The sequence below is a fragment of the Nomascus leucogenys genome, chromosome 25, assembly GCF_006542625.1.
Source record: "Nomascus leucogenys isolate Asia chromosome 25, Asia_NLE_v1, whole genome shotgun sequence".
Classification (NCBI taxonomy): Eukaryota; Metazoa; Chordata; class Mammalia; order Primates; family Hylobatidae; genus Nomascus; species Nomascus leucogenys.
In genome coordinates this window covers 28,925,625-28,943,956 of record NC_044405.1, presented here as the reverse complement: position 1 = coordinate 28,943,956, position 18,332 = coordinate 28,925,625, and the positions used below count along the sequence as shown (strand labels likewise).

Below are 18,332 nucleotides of genomic sequence, written 5' to 3'. Positions count from 1 at the left end.
CTGCAATGGGGTGAAAGGGGCTCTATTTCCTTTACTATGAAAGATTTGCTCCTGTGGGATCTCCATGAATTCCCTCTACTTCCATTCCCTTCTGCCCTAACTTTTCATCTCAATGATGTGGACTACAGGGTTGAAGGAGAACCTTGCTGGGGAAAAAAGAATTCTGCGAGTCAAGGAGTCTTACACCCATCTTGGTTTAGCAAGTCAGGGATTATGATCATGACTACGTCTCTGAGGGTCACAAAATGTGCCTGCCAATAAGTAGTAGAAGAGAATCAGATAATGAGGCTTAAGAAGCGACTGTAAAGAAAACTTGACTGTGCTGGTGCTGTTCAAATATTCAAAACCTTCTCTGGCTTTTTCAGCTTCAGGCCACAGGCTTTTGGGTTAAGAACAGTCAGCAGTCAGGTGGCTCTCCCTCACTCCAAGACAGCAATGAGAGGCAGGAGTGAGCTGAGGCCTCTGAGAATCCTGCTGCAGGGAAGACAGAGGCAGGCAAGATACCAGGACCGGGGGCAGAGTGGACAGAGACGGGACACTAGGCAGGAAGCAGGAGCCAGGCCATGAGCCTGGCACTGCAGCCGCCGGGCCATGGGGAGGGCAGGGCCTGCTGGCTGGTGCTTCGGCTCCCCTGTGGGAATCGAGTTCAGCTTCTCTACACAATGTTCCAATGGAAGAATCACTGGAGAGACTGACTGCTGTGTCCCACATCTGACGGCCTTTGCTGGTGGCCACACAAGAGGCACGAATGCAGAAAAATAGAGGGAATGGGGGAATAACAGAAAAATGCTTTGTGATTTTTTTCCACATAGAAGAAACAGGCAAATAAACTGTTCCTAGCCCGAACAAAGGAGACATTCACTCACTCTTGTTCAGCTGCCACATGTTCTTCAATCATTTGTTTACAGCAACTCCTTCCAATTTTAGAACTTATCAGAAAGGACAATAGCTTTGAATTTCTCAAATGCCATGCCAGATGGACAAGTTTAATCAACCTTTCAAAGGAAAACTTTTTTTTTTTTTTTGAGATGGAGTTTTGTTCTGTCACCCACGCTGGAGAGCAGTGGCGCAATCACAGCTCCCTGAGGCCTCAAACTCCTGGGCTCAGGAGGCTGTAGCTGAGGCTCCAGCCTGTAGCTGGGAGTAGAGGCCATGGCGCACCACTACACCCAGCTAATTTACCTCACTTTTTTATTTTGTAGAGATGGGGTTTTGTCATCCTGCCCCGACTGGCTTGCCCATGCTGGTCTCAAAGCCTTGGCCTCCCAAAGTGCTGGGATCTGAGTATAGATCCTAACTAAATCTAGTGTTTAGCATTTGAAATGTACTTCTAAGCAGGAAATTATATACATATTTATGAAACTCTGTGGTAGACATTAGCTGCTTCTTGGCTAATGTGACACTGTAAAATACACATGTAGTTTTCAACCCCATTTCCAGGCATACTAGCTCCCAAATTCCTTAGAATCTCCAAAGTGATGTCTTTTTGTAGGCTAATGAGTTGACTGGAGGCTGGCAGCTCCAAGGTAGCTTTGAGATGAGGACTGGTCACCAGAATGACCAGGGCAGGATTAGAGGGGTCGGGCCTTTCAGCAGTGGCACCCAACCTCCAGGGAGGAAAGAGGGGCTGAAGGTCAAGTTGCTCATCAGTGGCCAGTGGTGTAATCGATCATGCCTGTGTAATGTCACGTCCATAAAAACCAAAGGACAGGGTCTGGAGAGCTTTCGGGCAGCTGAACACATGGAGGTGCCTGGAGGGTGGTGCCCAGGGAGGGTGTGGAAGCTCTGCACCCCTTTCCCCATACCTCGCCCTCCACACTTCATCTATATCCCTTATAATAATCCAGTCATCGTGTTTCCCTGAGTTCTGTGAGCTGTTCTAACAAATTCGTCAAACCCAGAAAGGGGGTTGTGAGAGCCCTGATTTCTAGCTAGTCGGTCAGGAGCACAAGCAAAAGAACCCTGGGCTGGTGGCTGGCATGGGAAGGGGGGACTGTCTTGGGGACTGAGCCCTCACCCTGTGGCGTCTGACACCAGCTCCAGTAGACAGGGTCAGAACTGAATTGCAGGACCCTTGCTGCAGGGCTGACTGCTTGCTTGCTGGCAGGGGGAAATCCCTGCACATATGGGCCCAGAAGTCCTCTGCATTGACCATCAGGTTGAGTGAGCCAATAAAAAAAAAATACCTTGAGTTTCTTCTTTCCACTCTCAGAGCTAATTCTTCTGTGTTTCTTATTTTCAGATACACCATGTTTATTAAACATGAAAAAGCAATTACAGGAAAGCAAATATTCAGATAAACAAAAGAGGCAGTCAGCTAGTTCCCAGGCAAAATTTCCATTATGTTACCCAAAATATCTCTTAAAGGCAGACACAGCTAAAACTTATGAGAAGCCTGGCATCTCAGCAGATCTCCTCAGAACCGCCCCAGCGGCGCGCCTCCTCAAGGGCTGGGGACCCCACTCACCAGCCAGCGGCTCCACGTGCAGCTGGGGCTCCTGCGAGTACACGTCGTACTGCACAATGGGGTAGATGTGAGGGAGGACGAACCACACAGAGCCCACCGAGGCGCACAGCTGCCTGAGTGTATACGTTCCAGGTTCCTTGGCCTAGAGTCAAAGAATCAGGCATTTGAAACCACGTCACCCAGTTTTGTAGTTAGGAGCTTCCTGCGGTAGCGCTGTGCAGGGGTCTCTCTGAACTACAGAAAGGCCTGTACTTCTTTCCCTCTTGTACCCCCTGCTCTTGTGCCTAAACCTCTAAGCTTGGGCTCTTCAAAAGGCCTTCAGAATCTCTCAATTTGTGATTTTCTGAGTAACTGATGCTTAAATTTAACTTTAATAAGGTATTTTCAACTTAATAAACTGTATTTGTGGCATTCTCTTTGAAGGGTGTATTTAGTAGAGACATTCAGCACGAGATTTAAGCCCTGCTCTAGACTAAAAAATGTGACAAACAGCTGTACTTTCCACAGGCCAAATCCTGTTGAGTTAGTGGAACTTACAGGATATCCTGTGTCAGAGAAAACTTTATGTTAGAATGGGTGAGAAACACCAGGTTTGACACCCAGCCAGCCACAAAAGGAAAATAACTTTGAGTGGGAAAGTGTACCAACTTCTTTGAAACCTCATTTTAACAAATGAGGGTGTATATTTTCATATGCAGGGGGAAAAGCTAACTGAATCCAATAATCCAATGAGTTAAAAAGCTAACTTAATCTAAGAACAAATATCTACGTTAAGAACTTCACTCAAAATTTATCAACTGTCAGAAAATTGTATAAATACAAAAGAAAACATCAGTGTATTTTTGAATAAGGATAGAGACAAAAACAGGGTTAGAACAAAGGATTCTACTCAATTCACACCACACTCCAGACAGTTCTTGTAAGCTCCATGGCCCTTCTTTACAAACTTGAAAGTCAAGTTCCCACCCTGAACGCATACCTGAGTCCTGAACGTTATCTGGTTGGCCCCTGGTTCCAGGGTCACGTGGCTGCACCTCAGCACGTGGGCCCCCTCCTCCAGAGCCACCCCTGAGGGCATCTCTAGAGAGGAGCAGCTCTCCTGCCTTCTCAGGAGCATGTGGACGTTTCTGCAGATAATCCCGGTGGTGTTCAAGGAGTTATCGGATGGGCTTCTCTCAAACATTTCATACAACTCCAGCGCGGGCAAATTGTTTTGGGATACAGGGAAAGGTGTGGTCTCAGGTGGAAAGTTAATGATCCCGTTGGACGTCTTGTGCTTGGTAAGCCACTCCGCGGTCTTCCGGTAGCTGTTTTTCTCAATGCTGAAGTGGACATTGACCACAATCTGCTCCACGTGAACAGGCACAGGCATCTGGCTGTACATGGTTATCTCAACGCACAAAACGCCGCCCACGTGGACCACGGCATTGGAGGGATCAAAATGGAGATCTCGCAGTTGTGCAAAGGAATGCATGGGTAGCACTATCTTATGACCTGTAAATAGACATTATCGTAACTGACTCCCCAAGTCACACTTCCTGGCAGTAAGCAGCAGCAGGCCGTGGACACAGCAAGATCACCGAGAGCAGACTGAAGCAAGAAGCAGTGATGTGCACAACGGCCGAGCCCAGCCTCTTGCCATCTTCACACCCCCCAAAAGCTATTGTATCAAAAGCAAAATATTAGCAAATACCTACGTAATGCCTAGAAATCATAAAATGTACAGAAATTAACCTTCTCAAGTCTGCTTTGACAAACCTAAGAGAAATACAGGTCAACTACTTCTCAGTTTCAAACTAAAATTTGTAAATAGTCCAATTTCTAGAGCTACTTCCAAGGGATTCCAATATTTTCTCACCTACTTAAAAACATGCTCAGTGAAGATGCCCAAGTGCCCTGCTGTGATGTGGAAACAAACCCCAGGTGTCTGCCAGTCTACAAGGTCAGCCGATTAAGTAGGACCCCTCTGTGCCCCCAGGCCCAGGACGGCAGCAACCAGCCAGGTCCACAGGTGCCGCTGGAGTGAGAGCCTAATGCTCTCTCTGGGCCCTTCTCTCTCTGACCCAACTGGAAGTGCCTTGGTTTTGCCTAGAAAATACACAAGGCTGCAGAACTGACCAGTTAAGTATTTATTAAATATTCATCAACTAAAGGACTTGCCAAGACTGATGCCATAGATCATGAGAAAGCAGTAAACAATTGTGGCATATTTTATTCATATAGAGATACCAAGGACTGTTGGCAGGAAAATCACAACTCAAATAGTCTCAAATACAAAGCAGCAGGTGTGGCCATGGCTCTACCAACAATCAGTTTGGGCACATTAAAGACTCTACAAAGCCAAACTCATGTCATGATGCTCCTGAGAAACCCATCCAGAGGGATCTTTTGTTTCCCCCCTTTCTTTGAGACACGGTCTCGCCCTGTCGCCCAAGTATAGTGGCACCATCTTGGCTCACTACAGCCCAGTCCTCTTGGGCTCAAGCGATCCTCCCACCTCAGCCTCCCCGGTAGCTGGGACTACAGGTGCCCGCCACCACACCTGGCTAATTTTTTTGTAGAGACAGGGTTTTGCCATGTTGCCCAGGCTGGTCTCAAACTCCTGACCTCAAGTGATCTGCCTGTCTCGGCCTCCCAAAGTGCTGGGATTACAGGTGTGAGCCACCACGCCGGGCCCCAGATGCCTATAAGTGAATACACCCCAGCAGTCAATAACCACATCAACCTGACCCTGAAACTTCTAGGAAAACTGGTTTTCAAGTAGTTAGTCATGGCTATGACTGAACTGTGTTCCCCGACTTGCATGTGGTGAAGCGCTAACCCCCAACCTGATGGTATTTGGAACCAGGCTTTGGGAGGTGCCTGGGGTTAGAGGAGATTGTGAGGGTGGGGCACACATGATGAGATTACTGTCCTTTAAGAAGAGTCAGCAGACAGCTTGCTCTCTGTTCTTTCCCACCATGTGAGGACAAGGCGAGGAGGCAGCTGTCTCCAAGCAGGGAAGGGAGCCCTCACCAGAAACTGGCCCTGGGGCACCCTGATAGCAGACTTCCAGCCTCCAGAGCTATGAGAAAATAAATCCTTGTTTATATTAGCCTGAGTAGAGTAACACAGTAACTACCTTAAATAAGTACACTTGATAAACTAAGGTGAGGAGCTCAGCTTCACAATAAATCTGATCTTACCACACAGCATGATCTACAAGTATATTTGCCAAAACAATTAATTTGACTCTAACTTCCATTTAGATGCTCCCATGAGGAAACACTGAGATAAATTCCAGAAGGCAGGCCAGCCTGTAGGACAACTGGCTTGGAGGATTCAGCAATGAAAGGACATGAAGCACTGACACAGGCCACAACGGAGATGAGCCTCGAAGACATTATGGTCAGTCAAGAACCCAGCCACAAAACACCACACACTGGACCATGTGTGAAAGTTGTCAGAATCAAAAGGGAGTCACTTGTGCTAAACAACAACAACAACAACAAAACCGTGACTAACAGAGCCAGAGAAGGCCATGAAGGGAGGGCTCTCATGCAAGCATGCCTGATAACAAAAAACGTTACAAAAGACTCCAAACGCCACAGCCGTGTGGAAAGGCCACTGCAGCCTTATACAGAACACTCTTCCACCAAGATACCTGCTCAGCAACTGCTGTCCAACCCTGACTGGCGCCACCCTGTTGATCCTTGTAGCCGAGAATCACCACCCCAGACCAGTGATGTAATCCTCATTTTCCCTTTAAAACCCCTTTCCTAAATATGCACATAGTTTACTATGGCCCGTGTCAATGCCCTATTTCCAAATAAATATCATTTTGTAGAGAGGCTCCCTATGTGTATTATTTAGGCTGACAGATTCTACAGGTTGAGTATCCCTTATCCAAAATGATTGGAACCAGAAGCGTTCTAGATTTCTGATCGTTTTGGATTTGGGAATATTTGCATGACATGCTGCTGAACATCCCTCATCTAAAAATCCAAAATGTTCCAATAAGCATTTCCTTTGAGAGTCATATTGGTCCTCAAAAAGTTTTGAATTTTAAAACATTTCAGAATTCCAGATTAGGGACACTCAACCTGTATTTGTATGAAACATCCAGAATAGGAATCTAGAGAGACAGAGAGTAGATTCGTGGCTGCAGGAAGGGGGTGGCGGGGTTAAGTATGGCATTTCTTTTTAGGGTGATAAATAAGTTTTAAAATTGACTGTGGTGGCCAGGCACGGTGGCTCACACCTGTAATTCCAGCACTTTGGGAGACTGAGGTGGGTAGATTTCTTGAGCTCAGGAGTTGAAGACCAGCCTGGGCAATATGGCAAAACCCTGTCTCTACTAAAAATACAAAAATTAGCCAGGCATGGTGTTGTGCTCCTGTAGTCCAAGCTACATGGGAGGTGGAGGTGGGAGGAGCAATTGAGCCCAAAAGGCAGAGGTTGCAGTGGGCTACAATCATGCCACTGCACTCCAACCTAGGTGACAGAGAAGAAAAAAAATAGCTGGGTATGGTGGCCCACACCTGTGGTCCCTGCCGCTCGGGAAGCCAAAGTAAGAGGATCTCTTGGCTCCAGAATATCACAATAATGCTGTCATATTTTTAAAAAAAAAGAAAAAAGAAAAAAAAAAAGCACTGTCTTAAAAAATGAAGAAAAAGGCCGGGCGCGGTGGCTCACACCCGTAATCCCAGCCCTTTGGGAGGCCGAGGTGGGTGGATCATCTGAGGTCAGGAGTTTGAGACCAGCCTGGCCAACAGAGCGAAACACTGTCTCTACTAAAAATACAAAAAATTAGCAGGGCATGGTGGCGGGCGCCCGTAACCCCAGCTACTTGGGAGGCTGAGGCAGGAGAATTGCTTGAACCCGGGAGATGGAGGTTGTGGTGAGCTGAGATTGCACCATTGCACTCCAGCCTGGAGGACAGAGCAAGACTCTGTCTCAAAAAAAAAAAGAAGAAGAAGAAAAAGAGATGGGAAGAACTTTTTTTAAATTAAAAGAGAACTGAGATCTAACAACCAGATCTAATATGTGATATCCTGTTGGACTCTATTAAAAATGATTTAGAAAATATTTTAAGACAATTAGGGAAATGTGAATATGGCCTTCTTAGTAGATGATATTAGAACCTTATTAATTCTTTGGGTGTGGTTAAGAGACTGTCCTTATTTTTACAAGATCCAATGTGGTCTAGAGTTTGACTTTAAGCAAAAATAAAAAAAGTCAAGTGAAAGACAGATACATGTTAGCTACACAGCAAAATGTTAGCAGTTCTTTACTGTAAGTGGTTGGTGTATCTTGTATTCTTTTTACTTCTGTAATATTTGAAAATATTCCTAGTAAAGTTGTAAGAACTGGTCTTACCTGGGCTGTCTGACGGCTGGCTGGCAAAGTCAAGTATCTCCTGGCAGAAGTGCTTGCGCTCCTCTTCAGTGAGGTGGTGGTCACTGGCTAAAAGGCTGCTGGTCTGCAGGTAGCTGGAGCGGAGAGGTAAGGAGCGTGGAGAGGCTCATACTGAGGAGTGCAGGGCAAAGTGGATGCAAAGTCTCCTACAGCCTTCACAGAGGCTTCAAAAGCCGAAGGGCTTTTTTTTTTTTAAGTTACTAGGACTCAAAATTAGATTATAAAAAATCGACTAGACATTTCATTCATTTTCTATACAATACATATGTATAAGTTAGGACTTTTCTCTCCTGAATAATAGGTGTGAATGAAACATTGATTGTGGGCAATGTTGCTGTATAAATAGAAAATAATTTTCCTGCTTCATGAAAACATTAAAGGATACTTTTCAATTTGTCCAAGGTGCTTTTGACATTCGGCCAGCTGCTTCCTTGTGTGTGTGATGGGGAGTGCCCAGCCCTCAGCCAGATAATTTTTCAATGCTCCTTGAAGATAGATTTCTGCCTTTTGTGGAGCCTTTTTCCTCCTTGAAAAGTCAACAAACAGTAGCCTTCATTACAGCTAGGGATAATCAACACACAGACCCCATCTCTCCCGCTTTGGCCTCCATCCTCCAGACCCCATGCCAGGACAGACTCAACATCTCTAGACAGCCCTTTTCCACCCACCCCGCTCCGTGAGAAAGAGCACCTACTCAGGACGACATAATTAGACTCCCAGGCAAAGATCTGAGAAATCGGCGTGTGGTGATAAGAGCACAACACATTGTTGGTCTGGCTTCATACACACGTCGAGGAACTTTCATAGCTGAATCTCAGGATCATGATCGCAAGCTGACAGGCAAGAGGGCCAAGGCTAAGAGAAGGTGAAGGAAGGGCTTGTCCACAAGTACACTGCTAGTCAGCAATGAAGCCAGGAAGTCCAAGTATGGGTCTACACTACCTACTAAAGGCACAGACACACAGAAGCAGTCTACAAGGCGCAAGCGGAAGGGCGCACAGAGCCACTTGGAAACTCAGGCAAAGAGCGCTCCACAGGCTCCGGCTTCCAGAGAACGCCGGAGAATTAAAATAGCAACACTTGGCCCCCAAAGCAAAGTTTAAAGCACAATTTTTTTTTAAAGATAGGGTCTTGCTCTGTCACTCAGGCTGGAATACAGTGGCGTGATCATAGCTCACTGCAGTCCCAAACTCCTCAGCTCAAGTGATCCTCCCGCCTCAGCCTCCTCCACTGTAGCTGGGACTACTGGTGTGTGTGGCCTTGCCTGCCTTTAAAATGCAAATTAATAAGGGCTTGTCAAAGCCTCAGGAGCAACAAGGATCCCCTCCCCTTTCCCAAGAAGCCTCTTTGCTTCATTAAGGAGCACCTTCCTCTTTAGATACACTACATGGAAATTCAAGACAGCTATATTCTAGCTGTGACTCTGCCGTTAATTAGTGGGTAATTGGCTAAGCTGCTCCAACCACATCTGGAAAACCAGAAAGTTCACTCAGCTGATTTAAGAATCCCTTTCCAGCCAATTCACATCAGTTCAAATCAATTCTCATTTCTTGCTTCACCTAATGAAATTACTTGAGTACAGATTTCAAGATCTCATTTCAATCATACTTTTTTTTTTTTAGAAAATGAAAACAAGCATCTTTTTCCTTATAGCTTGTGTCTCCTTTGAGTACTTTGAAATGGTAACCACATGACCCACTGGGGTTTCTTCTCTTTGATAGTCTGATTTTATGAAACACACTAGAAATACGCTAAATTTTGAGTTTTTCTGGAATCAAACTTCAAAGCTGGAGCTGGAATGGAAATCCTGCAGTATTTGTACACACCTTCTTCCAGTCATCCCTAGATCATCCCTCTTTCACAAACCTGACACATGCAGTAGCTTTACATCAATGGCCTTGAGGTTTTTCAGTCCTCTTAATACTTGATAAAACTAAAGAAATGCCATATAACAATATGTAAGAATCTATATGCCAATTTACTCACCATTATACTGTCTTATAATTCTTTAATTAAACTTAGTTACAAAAATGTATATATTTAATTAAATAAAAGAACCTCAAAGACCAATAACAGTTATTAAGAGTAACAAGCAGAAAAGCTCTCCATCTGGTTTTCAGAAGAAACTGAAAAACAAAATTATGAGGACTGGGTAAGAGAATCTACACTTTTCAATCTACAAATTTATGTACACTTTATACCAACTCCATATATAACAAATCTTCTCGTGTTATTTGTATGTTTACAATTCAAAGAAAAGTACAAAATCAATTACATGTAAAACTCTGCCAGATCTTTTCCCACAAACTTAGCAGATCGAATCCTCCCAATGCTTGTATACATTTCAATGGTGGCATGGGACAAATCCTGTGGGGAAGTAAAAACACAATTATGTACTTAAACTTTTAATGATGGACAAATACTACATTTATTCACCTAAAGCTCACGCAAAAGACACTGTTGGGTTTTTGTTTTGAGACAGAGTCTTGCTCCGTCGCCCAGGCTGGAGCACAGCGGCGAGATCTCAGCTCACTGCAACCTCCGCCTCATAGGTTTAAGTGATTCTTGTGCCTCAGCCTCCCAAGTAGCTGGGACTACACGCGCCACCACGTCCAGCTAATCTTCTGTATCTTTAGCAGAAATGGGATTTCACCATGTTGGCTAGGCTGGTCTCAAACTCCTGACCTCAAGTGATCCACCTGCCTCAGCCTCCCAAAGTGTTGAATTACAGGCATGAGCCACCATGCCCAGCCCGCAGAAGACACTGTTAATAATGTAACATTATTTTTTCCTTTGCATCTATTTTTGTGAATTTTTCTGTAATATATAATCAAAATTGGTAACCTGTGTATAAATTATGAAGCATAATAATAAAAGAAACCCACAAACTCATCCAAAACATCTAACTTTTCCAAGGACTTTCTGCATGTGGTGACATGCTGGGTATTTTCATACCTGTGTGTACAAGAGGTACAGCCATTACGGGCAGACCAAACACTCAAGTTGCCCATGACCCGGGGATGATGCTGACCCACCACACTTCTGCCTACACCGTTTTTTAAAGTTTTGCTAATTTAAGTCTTTCAAAATCAAAAACAATAGCTCTGCCCAAGTCCAAATTACTCCTTTTTACAAAGAAAAGTATTCACTATCCTCTCTTATAATTTCTGCGTGAGCAGACCCAATTTGAACAAAACTGTAAATATTCAAAGATGATTCCGTGCCTAATATGGTACCATGGGTACTAATACACATTTGATGAACAACTATTCCATGTTTTGTCCACAACTCCCCAGGTACCAAAGAAACTAAAAAAAAACAAGAAGGGGCCCCGAATACTAGCTCCTTCCCAACTCAACAGGCCATGTAGCAAAGCCTTCTAGAGACAGGTATTCATGGAACAGACATTGAACACTTGTTAATACTTACTAAGTAGTGTTTTTCAAAAGCTTCCACTGATGATAATGCTTCTTTCAGTTTCTTATAAGGACTCTGAGCTGTGTTGGCTTAAACAGAAAGAAATGAGAGTTCCTCTTCATCTTCATCATGTCCAGTCACATGACTTTACATTCACCTTCACATACTGCAGGTAGATGACCTCATCTGACTCTTGTGAAATTACAAACTGGCCAATGCCAACAGAAACTACATGATCATGTACATTCTCTTTCAATTCACATATTCATAAGATAGTCAAAACGCTTTGTGTCATGCTTTTCTCTGATCTTTAGAACTAGACTTTTTTAGAAATATATATTATAAATACTCCAATGAATTAAATTACTTCCAAAGTGATCTGAAATGCTCTCAAGTTGAAACAGTGAAATATAAATACTATGTATTTTTTCGCTTAAACATTTATTCAATTTACTAAGAATGCTTTCAGCTCATCAGATATTCTTTAGCAACAGTCTTGCTAAATAATACTCATCATATATTCCTACGTAAAACAATGAGTAATCCTCCTTTCAAAGAGCCTTATTATCCAGGAGAATTTTTTTTTTTTTAAACGGAGTTTTGCTCTTGTTGCCCAGGCTGGAGTGCAATGGAGCAATCTTTGCTCACCACAACCTCCACCTCCCAGGTTCAAGCGATTCTCCTGCCTCAGCCTCCCGAGTAGCTGGGATTACAGGCATGCACCACCATGCCTGGCTAATTTTGTATTTTTAGTAGAGACAGGGTTTCTCCATGTTGGTCAGGCTGGTCTCGAATTCCCGACCTCAGGTGATCCGCCCACCTCAGCCTCCCAAAGTGCTGGGATTACAGGTGGGAGCCACTGTGCCCGGCCAATTTATTTAAAAAAATTTGCTGGGAGGCCAGGGCAGGAGGATCACTTTAGGCCAGGAGTTGAGACCAGCCTGGGCAATACAGCGAGACTCCATCTCTACAAAAAATTAAAAAATCAGCCAAGTGTGGTAGCACACACCTGTAGTCCCAGCTACTTGGGAGGCTGAGGCAAGAGGACCCCTTGAGCCCAGGAGGTCAAGGCTGCAATGAGCCAAGATTGTGCAACTACACTCTAGTCTGGGCAACACAGTGAGATCCTGTCTCTTAAAAAAAAACCAAAAAAACATCAGGTCGTATTGTTAGAAAGACAGATCATCTGTAATTGAGAGAGAGGGTGGCGCATGTGAACACGAGCTTAAAGCCCCTCAAGCCCAGGGGAAACTCAGCTACATTTCTGAAACTCCTTCCAATTTCTCCAACTATTTCTAATACTGCATTATGCTGTTAAAAGGTAAACTATCACGTGCTTTCATCCAGTCAGCTAATAATGGGCATAATTTTCCAAATGGTGAGTAATATGATTACTCTTAGAACTTGGGTTACATGTGCCAACTTGCAAAGGACATTTTCATTATTGTCCACCTCACCACTCACATAGGTACACACAAAAAAGTACCTGTTTCTGGTCGTTCAGCTCCCAAACCTGCCAAAAGGTCAACTGTCCTGTTGAGATCTTCTGAGTTAGGTCCTTTCTCTGACACAAGTCCACATAGATAGCCCAAGGACTTTAACTGTTAAGATAAATCCACAATTTCAATTAATTTGCCATAAGAGTCATCAGGGAATTCAAGAATTTAAATACGGCTGGGCACGGTGGCTCACGCCCATAATCCCAGCACTTTGGGAGGCTGAGGCGGGCGGATCACGAGGTCAGGAGATCGAGACCATCCTGGCTAACACGGTGAAACCCCGTCTCTACTAAAAAAATACAAAAAATTAGCCGGGCGCGGTGGCGGGCGCCTGTAGTCCCAGCTACTCGGGAGGCTGAGGCAGGAAAATGGCGTGAACCCAGGAGGCGGAGCTTACAGTGAGCCAAGATAGCGCCACTGCACTCCAGCCTGGGCAAAAGAGAGAGATTCTGTCTCAAAAAAAAAAATAATAATAATAATTTAAATATAAAAATTCAAATCCAGCTAAATTCTAGAAGAAATTTAGCTTTCCTACCCAATGACTCAAATCTGGATACAAAAATACATCCTACACAACAGCTCCCAGTGAGGCCTGGAGGGTGGGAATCCTCCGCTTCTGTCCTTCACCTCCCTGAGTTCCCCAGGCTCCGCCTGCACCTGCATAAGCCCAGCCCTGGCAGCCTACCTGCTGCACACACCAGCACAGCTCTGCCTGTTGACGTGACCTTTCAGCACCACCCTCGTGTCCCCCGACTCAGGGTACGGAGTCAATTTCACAGGAGCACAGCAAGTGCTTGCTGTCTGCTGACTACATCGACATGTGGTGGGGAACTATGACTTCTTTGGCTGCACCCAGACACCTTCTATGGCCACTAAAGTGGATGCATCGTGATCTAAATGAGCAACACCTTTCCTCCAAACGGCAGACTTCCTCCGCCACCCAGGCATGGCCGCAGAGACAATGCGAGCATTCCACACTTGGGCAGGTAGGCACCTTTTCTGTGGCATAGCTCCACAGTCCCACAGTGTGGGCAATGTTCGAGTCGATCTGTGCCCGGTCACAGCAGCCTTCTATCCTCTGCAACACCTCCAGACAGCTCAGAAACACCCAGCAGTCCAGAGCACCAGGTGGGACGGAGACCTGTGGGGGTGCAAATGCGAAGGTGTGAGGGGAGCTCTGGGAGAGCTCTAGCTTGAACAAACCCACACGCTCTAGCTGGAACGTGCAAAACCCTCCATCCTTCAAGCAGCCACCTCATCTAACAGTTCTGTGATATGCAGAGCTACAGGAGAGAGAAAGGGGCAGAGAACACTAATCACCTACATTCACATGGGAAGAGAAAAGCAGTGTGACCTATATTCAAATGTGTTATCAGGTTTTATGTATAACTTTCAATTATTGTATTTTTGAAAACCTAATTAAGAAAAAGCCTCTGCAGGTCTAGATCTGAAAAATATATATAGAAAAAGAATTTTTTTTTTAAAAAAGGAAAAACCTAGAAAAAGACCAAATATGATCATTTACTCCAAGAGTGAGGATTGGCCACAGATCAGTGTCAAGAGGGGAGGGAAAACTAAGACCTCAAATGACTGCTTGGTCACATGTAAGAAAGATCACGTTCAACAGCAGAAACTGAATACTGAGTAGAAATATCACACAAGGAATTACAGTTCACTCTTCAGGCGTGATAAAGACAGTATATTTATGTTTGGAAAAAGAGCTCCCTATTGCTCCCTATACACTGCAGTATTTACAGGTGAAACCCAACGTCTGTATTTAAAAAACGTCCCAGGGCAAGTGAACGAGGATGCAGATGAAGTAGAGGCTGGCCGGGCGCTGCGCCTGCTCTGTTCATGGGTCCTACATGGGCATTATGTTATCCTCTCTGCTTCTGTATGTACTTGAGCCTTTCCACTTAAAAAACGAAAAAAGAAACACTATCAGAAAAGCAAAAGCGCCTGCTGTATAAGACGCAGTTTTTCCCCACATTTTAGCACTTCTGAAATAGGAATGTTTCTCTTCATCAAGTGGCATCTTACACTTTTAAGTGGCAATGCTGACTTTTTCTCTGGTGGCACTAACTTCATGATGTGTTTTAGTTTTGGTGAAATGTGTTCACCTGTGCTCTTCAAATCCCCAGTCAACAGGTGATGAGCTGCCAATGCCGGGGAAACTGACTCCCATAAGAGCTCTTGCAAGGCACCCTGAGCACAAATAAAGGACCTGGAACCAACAAGGAAGAACCAAAGAGTGCCATCAAATGTTCCCATAAAAGCTAAAAAGCCCAACTTTTGAAAAATAAGATACGCTACTTAAATCTTTTGGGAAAAAAAATCAGTGTAGGACAAAAACTGCATAATCGGAAGCCACTTTCATAAAGCTGCACCACTCTCTCACCCAAACATACCACACTGAGGGAAGGCACGGAAAAGCAGGGCAGCAGGACGCAGCTCTGAGATCCTGGACAAAGCGTGTCCCTCCGATTGATGAGCGTCCTCATCAGTCAAACCACAGCAGGCCTGGAGTGGGCTGACCTCACCTTGCAGGCCCACCTGGTTCCCAGGTGCCAGGAGATCTGGGATACTTTTCATCTCCCAAGACGCTACCACCATCAGTACCCACTGCGCAAAAGCTTCTGTAAACAGGCAAAGTGCCAGGATTACAGGTGTGAGCCACTGTGCCCGGCCTGAATGAATCTTTTTAATGGAGTTCACACACGGCCTCCTCTAGAAAGCTTCTCTAGCACCTATCAGGCACCTGCAAATGTTTACCAAGCTGACCTGAGGCATCCGGCAAAGCTGCCTTTCCCTCCCTTACAGTCCCCTGTGCGCAGACAACACTTCGTCACTACTTGGACACTATGCTGATGACCCGTGGCAGCCTCATGCCGGTAGGTGTGGCCCTTTCCTCTTCATTTATGTGCACCCCCTATCCCTGTCTCCCACAGTGCCTGGCAGGCAAGGAAACGTTTATTGAATGATTCTTGACAGTCCTCTCTTTCCTTTTGTCCAGTGAGCCATCAGTTCTTCTTCAGCAACAGCTCTCACAACCACCCCTCCTCCTCCAGCTCAGGTCCTCATGGCTCACAGGCACACAAGATCCTCACCTTCCCATGAGAGCACCCACCCAGCAGGGTGTCAGGTACACTGTAAGCCCTCAGTAAACACAACGTACATTCCCACACTACATCTCTGCCTTTGTCCTCTGCCAGGCCTGCACCTCAGAATACCGATCCCAGCTGGCCAGCTTTGACTGTAAACTTTCTTCTTCCTCTGGTTCAACCTGCAGGTTGGCCACACACAGCCTCTGTTCACAAACTGGCCAGCTAACTCCGATGGCGTCCCATGCACGGTTCCTCCGTGCCACAGGCTAGGCTGGGTGACTCTCCTGGGGTCTGGAGGAGTCCTGACCCTGCTAGGCCCACACGGTCTGTTACGTAACCAGCATCTAAGCTGATAAAAGGTCAAACGCTGAATGAAACACATTCCAAACCCCCACAAAAATCACTTGGGCAATCATTGTAACAAACACATTACCGCCTTCAAGAAAGTATCTTCCCCGTTCTTCTAATTTGGCAACAAAATATATATGTATCATACTTTTTTCTTACCAAAGGTGCAGGAAAACAGGCATCACTAGCATGACTGAAAATGGGAAGACCTTTCTGGAGGACAAACTGACAACATATAGCTTTAAAAACGTGTGTCTTCAACCTTCCAATTCTACTTGTATGAATTCACATACAAAGATGTATGTATAAGGATGCAAACTGCTGCAATTGCAAAGAATTTTGAAGAATTCAAATGTCCAAATAGGAACAAGGAAATAACTGCAGTTCATCTATACATAAGAAGGCCATGGACAAAAAAAGGGAACCTCTTCCTGCTAGCAAAAGCAACGACATTTTCTTCGTATATTTGTCTGTATTTTCCAAATTTACACAGAGAAAACATTCAACTTTTGTAAATGGAGGGAAAATTAGAAATTGTTACAGAAAAAAAAGGAAATACTCTGTGAAGGAGGATCCTGAACTCATGCAGAACTGGCCTCACTTCACGGGTGTTACCGCTCACCCCAGCAGCCAGCTGTGCAAGGTAGGCACAATCTCCATTCTTAACACATTTTCCATCAAGGGAGTGGGCAAGGCTAGTAAGCGGCACCCACAGGGCAGAGGCCTCTATCCGGCCATCTTGCTCCCCTCCTCAGCCCCCGTCGCCCCTGGAGTGTGGATCAAGCCCTACTACGGAGCAGGGCTAGTTTCCATCACAGCTGGCTGCTTCGTTGCCTCCTATTCTCTTTAAATAAATGAGGTACTTCAAATCAACTGGTAAAGCAACCAGGATGTTAGCAGGACATGTTTTATAAGCCACCCACTCGAAAGTGGGACAGTGGGATCTGCAACTCACAGTGGTGCACCTACCCCCTGGCCTCTGCTCAACTGTAGCCCTAAAACCTGACTCTTACCAAAAAATCCTAACGACTAGACTGGAGTAAAAATTACTGCACAAGAGAGAAAAACACAGCCAGGGGCAGCTCAGACCTGTAATCCCAGCACTTTGGGAGGGGAGCAGGGAAGATCACTTGAGCCCAGAAGTTCCAGACCAGCCTGGGCAACAAAGTGAGACACTCATCTCTACCAAAAAATTTAAAAATTTAGAAAAAGGGAGAGAAAGTGAAACACTTCTGACGTGAAGTTACTGGCAAAGCCCTCTAAGTAAACAGTGTGAATCTCAGTGTTGATCAAACATGGGAGCAAAGTATGCAAAGAAGATTGTGTGGGCTTCAACACAAGCGACAAGGGAGGCTGTCCTCTCCAGCCTGGGAAGCCGACAGGCACAGCGCATGTAAGGAGGCGCAGCCAGCTGTGTGCATCAGAAGGAGATGAGGAAACAGGAAGTGGGTTCTTAGAAGGAAACAGACTGAGAGACTGTGAGAAAGTCATCAGTGGGTGGCACGTCCTTGCCTCAAATCCAGCATTCACCTTTGGCCACCTCCTCTCACTGGAGACGCAGAACTCAACAGTGCAAAGAGGTACAATAGCTATGACTAAAAGCAATGGGGCAGCTTCCATTCAAGGAAAGGCCAAGGGGACAACAACTTCATTCAGCAAAGCAAAGGGCTCGGAAAATACACCACAGATAAGAGGCTCCTCACATGATACAAAGCCTTGAAAATACCTCAGTGACTTCCCGGCCCTGCGGACGAGCACCTAGAGGAGCCAACAGACAGACCCTGTGTGGCTCCTGTGAACCCTGACGCTCCAAGGAACTCCAGAGCCCACACCCTCTATTACTTACACATTTCTCCTTCCAGCCGCAAGGTAATAACAGAACTAGCAGCCCTCTCCAATCAGCCCTCCTGGGGACGTCTCACTCAGAAGACGTCATGTCTGAATCATTTGGACTTGAATACTTCCATTTTTTTCCCCCATCGGCTAGTAAGACAAAAATCTCAACATCAGGTGAAATCTCTAGGCACACGTGAACAGAGAGCCCGGCTCTAGGACTGAATGGTTCCCTCACAGCCCCATCCCCAGCCTGCAGTCAGGGCT

General features: G+C 45.4%; 1 protein-coding gene across 3 annotated transcripts in view; it reads right to left on the bottom strand.

The window, feature by feature from the left end:
- The window catches only part of TRAPPC10 (trafficking protein particle complex 10), a 92,347-nt gene that overhangs the window by 19,837 nt on the left and 54,178 nt on the right, over positions 1-18,332 (bottom strand). For all 3 annotated transcript variants that reach the window (XM_030806365.1, XM_030806366.1, XM_030806367.1), the window contains 8 exons: positions 13,775-13,921; positions 12,768-12,882; positions 11,294-11,370; positions 10,140-10,231; positions 8,250-8,390; positions 7,826-7,938; positions 3,447-3,961; positions 2,468-2,609 (listed from right to left, as the gene is read on the bottom strand). In XM_030806365.1, the coding sequence (XP_030662225.1) occupies positions 2,468-2,609; positions 3,447-3,961; positions 7,826-7,938; positions 8,250-8,390; positions 10,140-10,231; positions 11,294-11,370; positions 12,768-12,882; positions 13,775-13,921 (1,342 nt within the window). The remainder of the gene's footprint in view (positions 1-2,467; positions 2,610-3,446; positions 3,962-7,825; positions 7,939-8,249; positions 8,391-10,139; positions 10,232-11,293; positions 11,371-12,767; positions 12,883-13,774; positions 13,922-18,332) is intronic.